The 19,497-nt window shown below is 37.2% G+C and overlaps 1 protein-coding gene across 2 annotated transcripts in view; it reads left to right on the forward strand.

The window, feature by feature from the left end:
- The first annotated feature begins 1,398 nt into the window (after nucleotides 1–1,398).
- LOC306860844 (agrin-like) overlaps nucleotides 1,399–19,497 on the forward strand; it is a 262,672-nt gene continuing 244,573 nt past the window's right edge. For both annotated transcript variants that reach the window (XM_079402799.1, XM_079402800.1), the window contains exons 1-2: nucleotides 1,399–1,753; nucleotides 2,849–3,110. In XM_079402799.1, the coding sequence (XP_079258925.1) occupies nucleotides 1,553–1,753; nucleotides 2,849–3,110 (463 nt within the window). In that variant the 5' untranslated portion in view covers nucleotides 1,399–1,552. The remainder of the gene's footprint in view (nucleotides 1,754–2,848; nucleotides 3,111–19,497) is intronic.

Here is a 19,497-nt window from a genome sequence, read left to right on the forward strand (position 1 = left end):
AACAGAACCATTTCTCAAATCACAAACCTGTATTTGAAATAATATTTTAAAAACTATTGGTATTGTGGTGTAAGAATTAAGGTCCAGGACATGGTGCCATTAAAATGAGCATATTCCTACAAATATATCAATGTAACCACAGATTCCACACCCTGTCATTTTCCAGGAATAGATGGACGGGTAGTGAAATTACAGCTTTTGAAAGGGTGGAAATTTATGCACTGTCAGTTTAGAACTGGGAGCGACTGTAAGGGGTTTATCGGCTGTGTGTGTCAGAATGATGTTCGTAATAGCAACATCGTTACCCCTCGCCCTCTCTAGATGTTAAGAGGAAAGTTGGTACAACTGTTTGTGTTAAGGTTAAATGCTTTTGTTTGTTTGGTTATGCTGTCCTTTACAGTGCATTTTGCAATTGCATGAGTAAGTACCAAGTAATTTTAATGAACAACATGAGCTTAATATGTAATTATTGGCTGGGACTGCTTGTAATTGCATAGTTCTTATTAAAACGCTTGAAAGGAAAACCCACTTAACCTAGAATGCTGGCCAAATTTGACCTCATAACGCTTATTTCAATTTTTCTTACAACAAAATATGGAGGAAAAATATAAGACTTGAAGTATATAAAGTATAATATATGTAGCATGTATATATTGTGTATATATTTTATATATGTATGTTTTATACAGGTTTTTACCTTATTATATGTTTTATACAGGTTTTTACCTTATTAACTGTTAATAAGCAGCAAATTAGGAGTTCATTGAGGCAAAAGTCGTAGTTGGTTTGTTAATAGCCAGAATTGAACCTTAAAATATAATTTGACCCTCCTTCTTTTGGAAAATTGTAAATTGCTAATAGGTTTCTACATATGGACTACAACTACCATAATAATGTGAGTTTACATGCATGATAAATCCGAGTGCAGTTGTAGTCTTAATAGCGTTTTGTTAGCAATAATATTATTCTCAGAATTAAATCTTGATTAGCCTAACTCATAAATCTGGTGAAAATCCAACCAGTGGCTTTAAAATGCTAATTCTTTTAGAGGTTTTAAGACTACAAACTGAACTTCTCTGTATGTTCGAGTCTAAATGAAAGATTATTAATAGTTGAACGTTTTTTTTCTCTCACTCTATCTGTAATCCTCTGGACCGGTTCATTTGTCCGAATTGGCACAATCTCTCCAAAGGGTGGCGTTTTACACCCGCTTCTCTCCAGTGCGCTTGAAATCACCCCTCCGTCGCTCTTATCAGCAATTCAGATTGCATGCAAATGCCCTGAGAAAGGCGCGTCATTCTGAAAGGACAGCGAGTGTGCGCACGAGGGGGGTGAGCAGAGGCATTCCTCGTTCCTCTCACTATTCTTCTCTGTCTGCCGGCTGATGCTCGCGCGTTCACTCAGCGCAGATATGAGCGCAGATCGCAGTGAAGTTTGAAGAAGACAGAGAGCAGCGCGCGGTCGGATTATTATTCACATCAAACTTGCTGCAGAACTCGTCCGGCGTTTGCATTGAGAGTTCTTAACTTTCTCTAATCCGTTTGGTTTGACCATGGGCTCTTTTCGCAAAAAGGCGTTTTATTGGCCCGTTTGGTCGTTTGCTGTTGTTTTTGTGCTTTTCGGTAAGCGTTGTCATGGAAGTTGTTCAGAAAAGGAGCTGGAAAAACGAGAAGACGAGGCGAATATAGTTTTAACCGGGACTGTAGAGGAGATCTTGAACATGGATCCGGTGCACAACACTTATTCCTGCAAGGTAAGACTTTGCGCACCAGACACTCTTCAAATGCATCAAAGTGAAAGTAAAAAAGGTCAATTTGTACTTCATAACACATTGTATTACAAGTCTAAGTTTATACTTTAATGGTTACTGTGCAACTATGTTGCAATGTACATCACCTGTTAGACATAGACAAAAGCTACCAGCCCAGTATTTGAGTTGTCCTGGTCTGAAACTCGCAGCATATTTAAATGGGCAACGCAATGGGATTTGAGTCTAATAAATCATGAACACCAAGTAGCTGCAACCACATAAAAATGCATATAATTGTAAATAAAAGGACTTGTTTAAATCTCTTTCTGATGGGTTTTTGTAATGTGTGGACATTGGTTTTGCTCAGTTGATGAAAAATGTCCACAATCCCACTTTGATCCACCTGTAATTTGATATTTCATACACAAGGAACCTGAACAGCCTTTGCAGTGACTTGATGTCCTTTCAAGCTCTATTAGTGCTTCGGGTTCAATTATCTGCAATTATCATGTAATCATGGGCATACTTTGTTAGAAGTAACTGAATGCGGTCACATATATCAAAGTCTTGAAGAAACTAATCACTAGGACATAAAATGTGTGAAAAGAAGTGTAATCTGAAATTGCAGCTCTTCCTACCATCGTTTCATTGTGTTATAGAAGAGAAATGACACTGCAAAGCTTAGTCGGTAAAGTCTGATACTAATGAAAAATGCTTCTTTTTTCTTTTTCTTTTTTGTTTTGCATTTTAAACATTTACAAATATAAACATAGCAATTTGACATCTGACCAGTTCACAAGAGTCACATATTTACATAAATTTTATATGTGACCTAGGAATAGCTTAGAATCATATCTTTCCTATTCATTTTACATCATAGGTTTTAAAAAAAATATATTATCAATGTGGTCTCATGCTTTTGGACCACCACTGAGGCATATATGAATCAGAAACGCATTGTAAGTGTAGTGCAGAGTTAGATTGCAGAGTCTTATGCAGCTGGCAGTAGGTGGCTGCTTTGGAATGTGCAAGAAATTGATCTTGAGCTGCAGGAAATTATGTTTTCTTAATCTCATGTTGTCTTTCCCCTGTCTGAAGGTAAGGGTATGGCGTTACCTAAAAGGCAAGACCATGGTGAACGGAGAGGTGCTGCTGGACGGAGGAAACAAGGTGATGATCGGCGGTTTCGGAGACCCCCATATTTGTGACAATCAGGTGGCCACCGGAGATACGCGCATTTTCTTTGTCAACCTGTCCCCTGAGTACATATGGCCGAGCCACAAGAACGAATTGATGCTCAACTCGAGCCTGATGAGGATTACTCTCCGTAACTTGGAGGAGGTGGAGCACTGCGTTGAAGGTAAAAAAAACACTTTCCTGATTCAGCATAAAGCTGTAACTCACATCTTCTGGCCGTGTAGAGATTTAAGAGTTAGAAAGCTCCCGTGGTGGTGACGGAGGTCCTTATTGCAAAAGCAGGTGGTGTTTTCTGCTCTAACTGCATCTTTATTCTACCTAATGAAGCGGCTCGCATTTTGTGACATTACATTAACCATTTACATTATATTAATACAGAAATCATAGCGTTCCTAATTAAACTTTTTACCAGTTTTTTTTTGTTCTTCTCTCAACTTTTTTGTTAGGTGGCAACACTTATTGAATTTCTTGGGCCCCGGGGCCTTAAAAGCAAAGCATATCATGTGCACTGTCACTAGCAATCAGCCACTGACAGTCAGTGCTCTCGAAGGAGGGTGTGTCTGTTCGCTAACTGAGCACCTCCAGGGCCTTTGACTAACTTGAGTGAAAGTCCAAACCTCTACCTTTCCTTGAGGGAAATCATTTGTAGAGTTAGAGTGGAGATACTAAAACATAACCGCATAGCTTTAAGCTATAGGTCCCCTCACAAGGGCCCCTGTATCTGTATTATGATGGCAGTCACTGCTTATTTCCACCTTCTCAAAGCCAGACCATCAGAGCAAAGTTCGTCTCTGTGGGAAAGAACAGTTGAATGAATGAAGGCCAGACTGATGTCCAAACTTCTGTGCCTTTTCAAAGTGCTTTTGGCTTATTAATGGAAATGCGAAATAGTGTTTGTCCTTCTACTATAAATGGTGAGTTCCTTTTTCCATTTTGTAAATCAGCAGTGTTTGTAGTTTAATCCTGTTTAGTGTTCTACAATGCTGGCAGCCGTACAAGCAGAGAAAATACCCATTAGTCTGGAATACAACAGAGCATTTGAAGCTAACATCACTCTTATAGGTCTAATCGATTCTGTAAATTGGCACTCTACATCCTCTCTGTTTGGCAGGTTGAATTGTCTAGACTTTTGAATATTGACATCAACTCTGGTCCAGTTTTCAGCTTTTTCTGGCTGAGAATCAACCACTTTAATAGGAAGAGATAGCTTGATTGACTTTTAAAAGTTTGAAACCATGGTTTTTGGTGTTTTAATGTGTCATTTAGGGACAAACATCTGAAGTAGTTTACATTTATTCAATTAACAACACTAAAGTGTTGGTTAAACTCTTTGAAAATACTCTAAAACTTAGCAGAAGTGTATTTAGATGCTGTGATCTGAATAAAAAGTATGAAGTGTTGATTATTTTGCACACATAACTCTGAAATCATAAAATATACAGTTTTGTTTGAGAAGATTTTTTTGAGTAGATTCAGTTTACTTCCTGGTTAGTGTTAATGCATAATTATGTCCCTCCATTGAAATTCCATTACACCAAAATTTTAAGGTTTCAAAAAGCTCGTAGACATAGACCACAGATTTAATTTAGGCTTTTATTCACATGGACATTGACCAGCTCACTGTTGAGTGACAACTGTTGAGCTTCTGTTTCTTTTAGAATTCGTATTTTTTGGTGAACTACACCTTCAAGTAAACCAAACTGATTGGTCCTTGATATATGAAGCACGTACCAGCCATATTTGTGTCCAACATGAGACTGAGACTACATGGCAGGTGACTCACGAGCCCTCATTGGTTTCTAGTGTTCGATAGAATCAAGCACAAATCAGAACAATTTTCCTTCAGGGCACAAAACGTCCATTTTCTCTTTCTTTTTTTTTCTTCATTCTCTACTTGTTAGTGCTGTGCTTTTTGGCACAAGCCACTGCTGAGGAGAGACTGTTTTTTTGAGGCTGCTAAAATCTTAAAAGGTTTGATGAGGGGGCAATTTATTCGCACGTGGAGAGCTATGTGTAAGGCCACTAAAATAAACACTGCTCTGGCTAATGAGAGGCCATGTGCTTCATTTAACAAATGTGATTCGTTTTATATTGTTATAGGATTGGATCTTGTTTTGCACACAGGATGCTAAAGTATATGCTACAAATAGCAAACAGCTGTGCTCAGCTTGCGAATTCTAGTTCTGAGTCTATAAACAGAGACTGTGTTCAAAACATTTAGAAACAGTGGTTCTGACCTTGCTTTTGACATGGTTAGACAAGTACACTATAAACCAGGCCTTGAATAAAAAAAGTACTGCCCTGAAGGCTGAGTGACTTGGAATGGTGCCTAATGGTGTTCGTTTTGTGTTGGCTCAACTGATTTGGGAATTTGATGTTATCCATCAATTATTTAATAAAGCATGACCTTTTAGTGAAGTTTATTTTTTCTCTCCTTTGTCACTGCTTAGTATTAGACCTACAGCAAAAAAAGAGCGTGTGAGGTAGAAAGAACAAGATTGTACCTGCCAGCCTGTTGAGTGTATCCTCTCCTCTCTCCTCACCTCTGACAGTTTAGATAGCACTGAGAAATGAAGAGATTCCTAGCTGAAGTTTAGAATACTGCCGTCAAAGCCAAAGGTTTCTTAAGGGGGGGGAAAGCACTGTTTATAATGACAAGATTGGGAGGGTGAAATGTGGTAACAAGAGAGCGCAACAAGAAATTCTTGATTCAAGTGTAGACTGGAACGCTTATAGGAGAGGCCTAGAGGCATCAAGTTCTCACTCCCACCCCGTTTGCTCTTTGCTGAAACAGACCACTTGTGTTGTTATGTGAAAAAGCACTTGGGTTAATGCGTTCATTTGACAAAAATACACCAAATGCATCTGTGGAACTTGAAATGAGATGTTTAGAAGAATGTTTAGGGAATGCTGTCAAGCGAGACTTCTGAGTTCCTCACACAAACTATCTTGGAATATAGCCCACAAGTCATATTGACCACTTATGATAGTGTGACGAGTCTCCTACTCTTCCTGCAATTGCCGGCTGGTGGGAGTGGCTAGGAGACTCACCAAGAGAACGATGTCCACCTGTTCTTCCCTCTATAAAAACCTTGGCCTTGTTGGTGTGGTTATTGCTTGTTTGCTTCCGATTGGTTTTGTGTTGTTTATTTGGATTTGTTTATTAGTTGTGATACTTGTTCTGTCTGGCTTTATACCATCTTGTGTCAGACAGAAATTGTATTTATTTTTCGTTGCTTTTATATACTTTTTCTTTTTTTATGTTAATAAATATTTCTGTTGCAACCTCACCAACTCCAGTGGTTGAATCTGGAAATCTGCAAGCAGAGATACTGGCATTGTTTGTTAAATCAATGTGCGTGCGAACATGCTGCTTTTTAGTGTTTCTATGACTTTGTTTGCGTATGTGGATGCTAATTAATTAAATGCTAAACTACACAATAGTGGAAGCTTGTGTTGGACTGGAGGATAATCGTTTAAACCAAAGTGGTCCTGTTTCAAACCGTTGTGATCCTTGCAGTTCTGAACTCTGAATAGAGTGAATTAAGCTAGACTAACTATGAAAAAGAACAGCTGGAAAGCAAAAGATGTTTATCTAGAAAAATGTTATGGCTTCATGTGTTAAGCATTGCAGCAGCTTTTGAACTTGAGGAAGAAGTGATGAAACGTAAGCAAAGAGAGTGAAAGCATGAAGAAGCTTGATTTATAGTTGCAATGAGAAGTCAGATTCCTTTTGGTGAATCTGTTCTTTGCAGCGAACCTGTTCTAAAATTCTTTTGAGGTGTTACTCAAAAGTGTTTCCAATAGTCATTAAATGAAGCATTGTGGCTTCATATGTTGAGTTCATTACTGATATTATTACAAAAATCATTGTTATCATTCTTGTTCCCAAAATTATTGATACAGTAATGTTTAATTATTCAAATTCATAATTTATATTTTCAATGATAATCTCACAACCAAATCCACCCTTTACAAACCAAATCACTAAAAAAATGGTTCAAAAGAATGATTGATTTATGAATAGGTTAATGTTAATAAACTTATGTTAGAATCTCTTACCTGCAGTCATTTTTATTAAGTGTGTTTATTTCACATCAACACTGGATGCTCAAACAAATCCCTCCTCAATTTGCTTCAATATACTGTATATGTTTACATGCACTCATTTTTCTAAATTGGAATTAATCCAATGTGGTTTCAGATTCTGAAAGTTTACATGCTTCATTTATTTTTCTATTGATCAGATTATTTCAGTTCTACACCATCCCTTTCAATCCAATTAAAATTTCATTTGATCAGCCGGATCATTTGAGGTGTTTACATAAAGAGTTTTTAGTCTGATTACTATCAGTCATATTATAAACAGATTTGGGTGCCTGTTAATGTAGCTAATGAACTGCAACGTTGTCAATTTTCTTGTCTTTTTCTTTTTGTAACTTCTCCGAACTGTCCCTCTGTTTTCTGCCTGTTACGAGGGCAACGTGGTTCAAGGGGCCCAGTTCAAGTTGAGCTTTAGCCTGAGGACAGAGAGTCCAGTGCTGGTGGTCTGTCTAATAATGAGTGCAGGTCATCCATTCTAATTCTCTGGATTGCGTGTGTGTGTGTGGCAGGTTTGGGAATGAGAGTAGCAGGTCTTTGGGCACACTTCCCTTTTATTCTGGCTGTTTGTGTAAGGAGGAGGCCTGGCATGCCTCTGATTCCACATTGCACGAAGGCCAGCCTTCCTGCACTCAGCCCCGAGCAGGTAATGATTAATAGATTGAGCATAATTGAGGTGAAGGACTTCCTCCACCCCTTGTTAATGGTCTGGAATCATTGGAGAAGGGCCCTCTCAGAAAGGGGCTTTATTAAAAAAATCACCCCTGTGTTATTTCAGGCTGATCTCCCTGAGCCCAGGGATTTCCAAATGTGTTTTATGAGATTTGGGAGACCAGCCATCAGTGAATGGAGCTGAAAGCCTGTCGGCACCATAACACAAGTATCCAGGGGCCGGATGATCTATAGGAAATGGCTGTGATGCGTCACCGAATGGCTGTTTGTAATAGAGCCATTCTAGCTACGCGTGTAGATGACTAGTCTGAACAGGAAGCGGATTAAGGTTTGTAGATGCCAGAATTAGTATCTCATTTTTCTCTCAAGTTATTTAGTCTGTAATTATAGCTTTGAAGTTTTCTTAAATGCAAAGAGAACTTTGGTCTCCATTGAGGCCTTGTATAGGCTCATCACTTTATTTTATCTGTCTGTGCACAAGCACTTCTTTGTCTGGGTAGTCATGGGAAGGTGTTTTTTGCTAGGATGATTTCCAGCATGTTGTGTCACTGGGACTTTCTCTGTGCAACATGATTAGAAAATGGATTGACTGAGAGGCTAGAGAAACTGACAGCGCAAAGATAAATCAAGTAAGGAAGAGGGACCGAAGACTGAGAATTATACCTGTTAGAGTTTCCCAAGTTATTACATTTTAAGATTTTAATTAAACCCTGAAACCTCCACACTTGCTCGGAATACTAATTAAGCTTTGGGAATGAGAAAGCTGTGAAACAAAGGGATAAGAGTGTTTTGCAGCCCTCTGCTCACCTCTCTTTTCACTTTAAATTCTCCTTCTTCCTGTAGAAAGGACAATACTTTGTCTTGGCACCAAGTTTGAGTCTGTGTCTGGTTTAATCTCTTCAGCAGACATCATTGTTTAAGCAACACATGTCGACAGTCTCAAAGTCAGATTGATTTCATTACGCAGAGTTCGAAAATGTGAGGAATTCAATGTTAGATCTGTTAGATTTAAGGAAATAGAGTCAGAATGGGGCAACTGCATTTTTATTGACTGTTAAGTAATATTTTTGACATGTTACCTCTACAGGTATACAGGATGTGTTTTTTAATTATTATTTTTTTTAAGTAACATTTACATAAATTTATAGTAATATAGTAATAGTATAGTATAGTTTTTTTACCAGGCAGTTTTGCACATTTTTTACTTCCAAAAATCTTTCTTTATTTTAAAATATTTAATTTTGAGTCTTTTTTAACCTAAGATCTTGGTAGTGAGTAAATAAAAAAAAAAAAAATGGCAGTTGTTTGACATCTACTCATCCATCACTAAATGAAATGTAAAGAGTCTGTACCTTCTACTTCTGTCCTGTGCGGTAGAGGTTTGTTAATACTTTTTTAGAAACATGGTTGAGTGCTTGTTGTGAGGAGGAAACACTCAGTTGGTCACTGTGTTCTCAGGAGTTAGATGGGCCATAGACTGGAAAACCCCTCGCATTCCAAACACAATGGGTAGAATGGATAGGGAGACTTCACATGTTATGGATTCCTTGAGATCTGTGGCAACGTTTCAGACTGGTCTAAATGTGAAGCGATAGACAGCTGCTGCGGTTAATGTGGCTAATCCACCACCATTCACTGTTACAGCTAGAGATTCATCTGGCACCAGTGAGACGTGTTATCATTTAGTTACGTTTAGTCATTGGACATTGTTGTTAAACTTGTTTGAATTGACCGTTCTATATGACCTTATGATCTCAAGAGAGTAAAGAAAGTTTCTTCACCTTCTTATTTCAGGCATTAGCACTGTTTAAATGAAATTTAAGCAAGTGCTGAGGTTGAGGAAAACTTAAATTCCTTTCTCATTAGACACTGGAACCTGCTACAGACTATGATTCCTATTTAAGCTTGACTTTAATGTCAGGGTCCAGTGAAAATGAGTTCTGTGCTTGCCGGTGTGAAAAACGCATTGCTAATTGAATGGTCATGGTGTCAAACTTTTGGAAGAAAAAAAGCCTTCCAGTAGGTAGATGAAAGCAGGACTGTCATGGATGAGACATTTTGTTGAACCAGATATTGTCTCTCTGAAATTATTTTCTATAGGCAAATTAAGATTTTTGAAAAGAAAACATTAGCTGTGTTTCCATTACCCTTCAAATTGAGCAAATTGAAATTGCGAATTGAAAATATGCCCAATGGAAACATGCCAATATCGCAAAAACTCCCATATATCGCAAAAAGTTTATGGTCGCATGAGGTCATTTCACAGTAGTTTTTTTAATCAACATTTATAAAATATCGCAAAAGTTTTGCGCATATTTGTAATAGAAACGCACCTATTGTTTTGCAACACCCTGGTCATTTCTCAAACTCAGTATATTTTTAAATTAAACAAATAAAAAAAAAAGAAAACACCCAAAAGAAACCAAGCAAATTGTTTAATTTTCGATGTTTTGAGGACATCCACTTGTAGTTGATTTCTTGTTGGCCATAGATGGTGCTAGCTGATCATTAGCTGCTTCAAACTGGATATAACCATTTTAGACTAGCTATTAACAATTTTGGACCAGATTTGACTAGCTGTCTGATGTTAGATAGTCTTGGACCACCATGTTCCAAAATCTAGTTTGACTCTTTTAAGATGGTAGCTGGTTGGTTGCTGATTCAAGATCTGCCATTCTGGCCCAGCTAGAGATTCCAGTTTAAGCTTGATTTTCCATCAGAATTTGAAGCTATAGCACACAGGACAACCTCCTGTCCAGCTAAATGGTGGTCAAGAGTTCACTCAGGGCTATACAATCCACTTTTACAGTTTGTTTGCTGAGTGAAGTAACCGTGACGGAGGGGGTTCGGTACCGTTTCGTTTGCCCCTGCTGGAATGTCAGTAGTTGTAAGGTGTAAAGCACAAAGAGCACACAAAAGCCCAAATAACACATGCTAATGGAGTGCGTGCAATGTGTGCCTTCCTTGAAAAGGAAGAATCCATTCATATGGGCCAGCATCAGCATGAAATTGTCCTGCACTGACCTTGCATTGGTAAATCATTAAACTGGAGCTGCATTGCTGGTTTTCTGTCCTTCCAAGTGTACTTGAAAGGTCACAGAGGAACCTGTGCTGCTTAAATCCACAGCTGATCCTCCCGCATGCCCCCCCCACACACCCCCACAGTTCTAATAACAATTTAGCCTTTCTAGTTTTTGTTGTGTCCTATTAGCTGGCTTCAAGTTATCCCAGACTTGGCTATCACAGGATGTTAATGTCTTTTTGTTTGTTATCGCATGGTCACTTCCATGGGGATGCTGGGATACAAGCCTTTCCTGTTCTCTTTTACCTCCTCTTCGTCATTCTCGTCTAGATTGTTTCCTGCTGCTAGCATCTTGTTCTATTTTCAGCTCATTTGGTTCTCATAACGGGTTCCTCTCATCATCTGCCCAACATCAGGGCCATCCATAGCTGAATGACTTTGATGTGTTTGACCATTAAAGAAAAATGTTTAATACGTGTGAAATGGTAGCTCTTGGAAAGTGAGGTAGATGAGCCCCTAGCTTTCCCACAGTCCTCCGTATTACAGAGCCCTGTAGAGCATACCTGTAATTACACTGGAATCTGGCCTGTAAAGCTGCCAGTGTAATAACCACCAGGTGCAGACCCGAGACCTGCTGCTGAGGTGCAGCAGACCCGACCTAATTCTCTACTCAAACATGTACTTATTAAACCCAACATGGAGCGTGAGAGGGAGTAGATATGTCAGTGTACACATCCTGTAATCTAAGATCTCCTCCAAACATTTAGGTTTTTATGTGGGTCAGTGACTTTTTTTTTTTTTTTGTCTAAATCATTTTATTTATTTTTACAAATAGATTTAAAGGGATAGTTCACCCAACAATGAAAATTCTGCCATCATTTACTCTACCTCAAGTAGTTCGACCTGTACGAATGTCTTTGTTCTGCTGAACACAAAGGAAGATATTCTGAAGAAAGTTTGTTCCAAGGCTTTGGGGCACCATTGACTTCCATAGTGTTTTTTTTTTTTCTTCTACTAAGAAAGTCAATGGTGCCCCAAAGCCTTGGAACAAACTTTCTTCAGAATATCTTCCTTTGTGTTCGGCAGAACAAAGAAATTCAAACAGGTTTGGAACTAATTGAGGGTGAGTAAATGATGACAGAATTTTCATTTTTGGGTGAACTATCCCTTTAATTCATGCATAGAATAATATTATGTCTGCTATGTTGTGTATGTTGTTAAATTAAAATGGGATCAGGTGATGCAACAGTTGTGATATCATAATGAAGAAAAGAAAATATAATCTGGCATAATCTTTTTTTGTGTTATTTCTTAGAAAAAAAATCAATGGCTATTAATATTTGAATAGTATTATGAATTAAAAATTCATTATACACTACTATTCAGAAGTTTGGGGTTAATAAGAAATGAATGCTTCTATTCAGCAATATTGCATTAAATTGATCAAAAGTGATAGTAGAGATATTAAAAATGTTACAAATTATTTATATTTTAAAAAATGCTGTTATTTTCAACTTTAAAAAATAAAAATGTAAAAAATATATATTAATCGTTTTCAACATTGATAATAATAATACATATTTCTTGAGCATCAAATCGGCATATTAGAATGATTTCTGAAGGATCATGTGACATTGAAGCCTGGAGTAATGATGCTGGAAATTCAGCTTTGCCATTACAGAAATAAATTATGTTTTAAAATATATTAAAATTGTAATAATATTTCATATTATAATTTTTACTGTATATTTTGATTAAATAAATGCAGTCTTGGTGAGCACAAGATGCTTTTCAAAGACATTAAAAATCTTACCAACTCCAAACTTTCGAATGGTAAATTTATATTTAATTTTTTTATAATCACATGCATTAATGGTTCATGTTGTTTATAAGTACTTGATGATTGCACCACATGACATTACTTTTCTTGAAATCAATGTATCAATGTTTTACATAAACATGTGCGATCCGACTTTAATACAAATTAGTTTGAACTGTGCACGTTAATCTCTTGAAAGATTTTTCACTTTAGTCGTCATTGACCTCTATGTATTTTTAACATAAATTTAGCCACCTTGACTGAGCATATGTGAAAATCTCCAGGCTCCAGATCTCTTTGTTGTGAAGCAGTGTGCCACCCTGTTCGAGCGTTCTGGTCATCTGTACTCTGCTGAAGGTCGCTTAAGTCAAGATATCTGTCTGGCTCAAATGAAGTCGGCTGGTAATCCTGTTGTTTTAGCTAACAGTTGCAAGGAAGTGCTGGCTTTCAGAGGCAAACAGAGATATCTGACACTGGGCATCTCGGTTACGCACACACACAACTGCTAGCAGATATTTAAGACTCTGACACACAGTTTTAGGGACATTCACATCCACATCTCTTTCTTCCTCACTGTCCTTCTGGCTTTCCCACTCGCTTTCTCACACATGCCCATGAGAATGGCAGCCTGCTGTGCAGAGCTGTCAGTATCTGTAAACCAGTGGCCATGTGGAAAGAAAGGGCCTCATTACTACTCTGTCATTATGGAGCTGAGCATGCTGGAATGCTGCACGCTTCAAGTAAGACAGGTCTTGTAAAGAAGTTTTGGCCTTTGAAATAAATAATTTGCTTATTGTAACACCCTTGTTCATAGTTTGCAGCTTGGCAGTTATAAATGGCAGGGTTTTGGGAACTGTCAATCACACAGAGGAAATGGTGCTGTGGAAATGTGGTTTTACTCAACAACATGAAATCAGAAATGACTGCTTTTTTTAGGCTACATGTTCCCATGTTTTACTGTGAACGATTCATCTGTAAAAAATAATGATGTATTCAAAAGTAAAATAATGTGTATCCATAATGTTTCATCAGTTTAATTCCTTGCATTTTCCCTTTTGTCTGATGTCTCCAATTCTTATTTTTCAACCCCTCAGCCATTTATTTGTTTGTTTATTTGAAAAAAATAAGGAAAATATGCATTAACCAAAAATACAATATAACTTGAACATAGATAAAATTAAAAAACTTAAATTCGGCTAAATGTTTCACTGTCCCTCGTGTTATAAATTCTTAAGTAAAATCTAATGGATTTATTTACTTTCATGGAATTATAATTTTTTTGTTTATTTATTTATTGCTTCATTTTTATTTATTTCCTTATTATTGTTATTTATTTCTGTTTTTTAATATTTTGGCTGTAGTGCTTTAGTTTGTTTCACAGTAAAGTTTCTCTTATAAAAAAGTTTTAATAAAATATAAACTTTAATAAATATAAATATGAACAAACATACAAACAAACATATAACAAATATATATATTTTTTATTTACATAAATTGATCTGCTTTAAAAAGGCTTCTTTAGCTGTTATGACTTGTTTAGCTTTATGACTCATTGTAGTTCTAGTTTAGTTTCTAATTAAAACAATTCCACAAGAGTGCAGAGATCTCGAAGCATTTGCATTTCATATGGATGTTAAAGCAATATTTAAATGACCCTAAAATAATCCTGATTGTGTCTAGTTATCCTGATAGCAGCCTAAATTTTCCAGTTTCTTAGACCAGTTAGTCTAAGAATTATCCTATTGAATAGATGCTATTTCTTAGCAATGATTGTTCCATGTAGCGCATTCTCCTCTTCAAGCCATATTAGCCCAGTTTAGATTGACATGGCAGTGAGAATATAGGATAAAGAGTGGGAAGGAGGATGGGAAAGGAGGATAAAGGGTAAGGGGACAGAGAAACTGGAGCAAGGGAATGGGGCCAGCTCTTCTGCTGTGGTTTTTCGGCTCATGTTATGCACGCTGGGATTGAAGTCATGGTGAGAGCAGCCAGAGACCTTTGCTTTGCTCTGCTCTGCTCCCCATGGCTAGTGTTTTCTTTCCCTGCTTCTCTCACACACACACCATCTGGCCAGCTGGAAGGAAGTGGTTTCTACAGGTGGGATATTCCTTTATCTCTCGCTTGCTCTGTGTCTTTTCCCTTGAGAGAGAGAGCAGGGAGGCCCTCAGACTCTCTGTGTTTGTATGTACACACTAACCACACACAGACAGAACTAGCACATACACTCACCGGCACATTTATTTATTATTTTAAGCCCAGACGTTGACAGCCAAGAACAATGACTCCGATTGTCTTTCCTGAAATGAGTTTCTTCACGTCAGATTCAATCAGATTAAAAGCTTATCGGTTTGAACTACATCTGAAGTGTGAAAGTGAAGTGTCAGTGGCCTACCCTGAGGGAATAGTTTTCTAAAAACATACCAGCAGATGCTCATAAACCAGTGGTTCACTGTTTAAGTTTAAAATTCTGACAATTCTGTCATTAATTACTCACCCTAATGTCATTCCAAACCTGTAAGACCTTCGTTTATCTTCAGAACACAGATTGTTGAAAGAAGAATTGTTGAATAAAGTTGTTATTTTTGTTTTCTTTGCACACAAAAAATATTCTCGTACCTTCATATTACGTTGATCCACTGATGTCACATAGACTATTTTAATGATGTCCTTACTACCTTTCTGAGCCTTGAATGTGGTAGTTCCATTGCTTTCTATGGAATGTCAGAAAATTCTCGGATTTTATCAAAAATCTCTTTATTTGTGTTCTGAAGATGAACGAAGGCCTGAAGGGTTTGGGACGACATGAGGGTGAGTAATTAATGACAGAATTTTCATTTTGGGTGAACTATCTCTTAAAGTGCCCCTATTATGGGTTATGAAAGGTTTATATTTTGGTTTTGGGAGTCCCCAACAACGGGTTGACATGCATGCAAGGTCAAAAAACACTTTCATTGTCTGCCAAACAATTCGCACAATGATTCGTTTTTCCAAACCCCTCCTTTGCGTGACGCTAGTCTGCGGTGATTGGTCGATTTAATTTCCATTTCATCATGCCTGTAATGCCTGATAAAGCAATGTTTGTGAGCAGTGCTGCTTTGTGTACTGCCATTACCGGGGAAACAGCTATTTTACTACTCCAAAAGCAGCATCTAGTGGCAAAGAAGGAATTTGCATTTTCATTCAGACCTATGCGAAAATCTACTGATGGTCAAGTTTTCCCAGGTCTGCGTCTACAACAAGTGGCCGGGCAATATGCTAGTGTTTCATGTTAATGTCAACACGAAACGGCTTGTGATTCATTTTAAAAACGACTCGTTAAAATGATTCAGAGTCGACTCTTTCTTTTGAGAGACAATAACTTTATGATGCACTTTCAGATTTAAAACTGTGCAGGATGTTTTCATTCACTTAGAGCTGTGTTACACACTGCATGAAAGGTAATTTTCAAAAATCCATAATAGGGGCATTTTAAATTTTAAGGGGATAGTTCAACCAAAAAATTGCATTCTGTCATCATTTACTCACCTTCATGTTGTTCCTAATCCTTGACTTTTAAATTTCATACTTACTTTTTTCCATGCAATTAGGTTTCAAGCTTCAAAAATGACTTAAAAGTACCATAAATATGCATTTAGTAGTCAATATTATTTCAAGAAGGCAATTGAATTTCAAGTAGATTCAAAACTGTATTATTTGTAATTATTTGTGAAACACAAAAATACATATTTTGGAGAATTTGTAAAATCCAAATGTCAATATTGTATTGAATTTCATTGTATGAGTAAAAACAGAAGATACAGTTGATATGTTATTTCATGGAAATGGCATGAATTAACATTTTTTGGGGGGGTGATCTATTGCTTTAAAGCGTCATTTGAGTATACAGGCACTGTATAAAACGGCTGGCTCAGTCTTATTTCCAGAATGAAGCTTCATAAATGTTTTTGTTTCTCTGGGGTGCAAATGCATGAATCAGAATTTAATTGTGCAGAAAGATGAAACCAACTGGAATGAGCTCAGAGGGAAAAGTGAGATGAGTAGGAGAAGGCGAGTCATTTGCTGACTCACGTGTTGAATGGTCTGAGTCATTTCATTAACTTCAAGGGGTGAAATGTGTTAAAAAGTGGCATTTGACAATATGCAATTTGGAGTATGCTAAAATATGACTCATATGAATAAACAGGATGCTTTCATATATTGCATTTTCAAATATTTATAATTTTACATGAAGCTTAAAGGCCATGCCTGATAGGAAAGCATTTGTGCATTTATGTGAGGCAAAGCTGTGAAACGAGCTGTTAAGTATGATTTTGTGAAGTGTTTGGTAAGTGGAGGTCCAACTGGAATTTCTGTGGAATTCTCCTACTTCCCCTCTGGGCTTTAGGTGAGGTGGATAGAGCTTGTCCAGACCAATGCTATCTTTTACATCAACGTTTTTGTGTGGCTACGTGCATGTTAAGGACGCTGAAGTGTTTTCTGAGAGTTTTTAAATTGTGGCTGGAGTGCAGGTCAGATCCAGGACAGGCGAGGGAATGCGTCCATTGTTTAATGCTTATTTCCCAAAGTAGCAGCCCACCTGAGAGAGAGTGGAATTTGCTCTTGTCCTCGACTGACTACATTTTTCATTCAATTCAGCTGACAGATCAATTCTAACATCTTTGCCTAATATTTTGTATTTTTTATTTTATTTTATTTTTTCATTTAATTTGGGTCTAGTTCTACCTTGCAAATCCATGGTATTCATTCATTCATTCATTCAACAAACCTCATGATTTAAGGTATGATGCTTTATGCTATATTTTGAAAGAAGTCATAATGTAGTCATGTCAAAATTCAACTGTAGCGTTTAAAATGACAGACTTTAATTTTTAATTTGTGTATTCAAAATACTGTACACTTCCAATGTCAACCATTTATCTGTCAGAATTTTTAATATCGGTGCATCGCTAGTTAAGACTCTGTATACTTGGACTTCTAAGGAATTTTAGCACCTTATGAATTGCTGTGGTTTCTGTTTTCTCTTGTTTTCCTTCTGTCCCTCATTCCCTCTTCGGCTTTTTGTTCTCGGGGTGGCAGAAGGAATGTGCTGGGTTCATGGTTTCAATGTGAGATGGATGACCAGTCTGAGGGACTACAGGCTGACCTCATGGGGGAGGGGTGTGAAGAAACTGGCAGAGAAACCGTAAAAAAAAGTCAAATTGGTTCCCAGAACCTAGCTCTCAGAAGTTTGGAAATTATGCCGCAGTGTGCCAGCACCTGTTTCATAAAGAGTGTCCTTTTGAAGATCACTTGTTTTGTACTACAGACATCTACTGACATGTTTGAGAGATACATGTGGTGTAACGTTCATCAAACGTTTCTTTTAGTGAAAGGATGGATTGTAGATGTAAGAAGTGTGGCATTCACTTCTTTGTGGTTTCCCTAACAGAGCTCCATTTTTCCTGTTTCAACTCCCCCTCGAACTCCTTGTTTTCCGTCTTTTAGCTGGATTGTGCCTGTTGCTAGCAGAGTGCTAGTGGAATCTTGATCAGGGTGTATTTACATGGAGACAATGGAGCATGCTGAAGTGATTTCTCCCTCCTATCCCCTTTTCCCTCCCCATCCCCTCGCTTTCTTAAGATGTGATCTCTTTCCTAGGATTGCTGTGCCTTTAGAGAAAAGCATAATTGACCCTGCCTGGAGCACCCGTCTGTCTACAGTAGGGTGTCGTGAATGGAGCCCAGACTTCTTATCTGCTCGCGAGCAGCAGCCTTCTTTCGACGCCCCCTGCACATAATCATCTCCTCCACGTTCGCCCCACTGTCACTTCATCCTTCTATTCAGCGCCGGCCTGACGTGGCACACCCCATCTGTTCCCAACCACAACGTTATTCAAATGAAAAATGACCTTGCTAAATGGGGTGGCGACTGCGGCCACCTCCATGCGTCCTCGGAGCGTGCGAGGGCTGCGGAGCACGGTTGCATGATTGTGGTTGAAGTGAGGAGTGGGATTTTTGAAATTCAAAAACAAAAAGCTTTTTTCGTCTTGCTCCATATGTTGCTTCAAACACACTGAACCTCCAAATCAATGCAGAAGAGAAATTAATAATAATAATATAATTATTCTTAGTAGAATTATTTTATAGAATAGAATAAAACATTTATATAAATTATAATTATTAATAACTTATAACAAACAAAATATTTGTATTATAAATCATAACATAATAATAGAATAAATATTTTGAATAATTCTTAATAAATAACTTTTTTATATTTAAATGATAATTTATAATTAGTTGTGTGTGTATAAATGAATTATAATTATTAATTTAATACAATATAATTTATTTAATTCTTATATAAATAAATGTACTTGATATATATTTATTTAATTTTATTATTATTATTGTTTTGAATTATATATTTTAGAATTGTTTATTTATAGTTATAGTATTGTTTAAATAATTCTTAATAGATTTTTATAACAAGGAAAAATTATAAATTATTAAAACATTACATATGTATCTCTATATATATATGTGTGTGTGTGTGTGTGTGTGTGTGTGTATACAGTGCTGCTTGAAAGTTTGTGAACCCTTTAGAATTTTCTATATTTCTACATAAATATGACCCAAAACATCATCAGATTTTCATATAAGTCCTGAAAGTAGACAAAGAGAACGAATCATACAATATATGCTTTTGGTATCTGGTGTGACCCCCTTTTGCTGCAGTAACTGAAGGTAAAGTTTCTTGTAAATGCTGATCAGTCCTGCACAATAACATGTAGGAGTTTAAGCCCATTCCTTAGTGCAGAACCACTTAAACTCTGTGATGTTGGTGGGTTTCCTCCTATGAACTCCTATGAGGTCCTTCCACAACATTTTAATTGGATTAAGGTCTGGACTTTGACTCAGCCATTCCAAAACATTTACTCTGTTCTTCTTTAACCAT

The sequence above is a fragment of the Barbus barbus genome (genome assembly GCF_936440315.1).
Source record: "Barbus barbus genome assembly, chromosome: 41".
Lineage (NCBI taxonomy): Eukaryota > Metazoa > Chordata > Actinopteri > Cypriniformes > Cyprinidae > Barbus > Barbus barbus.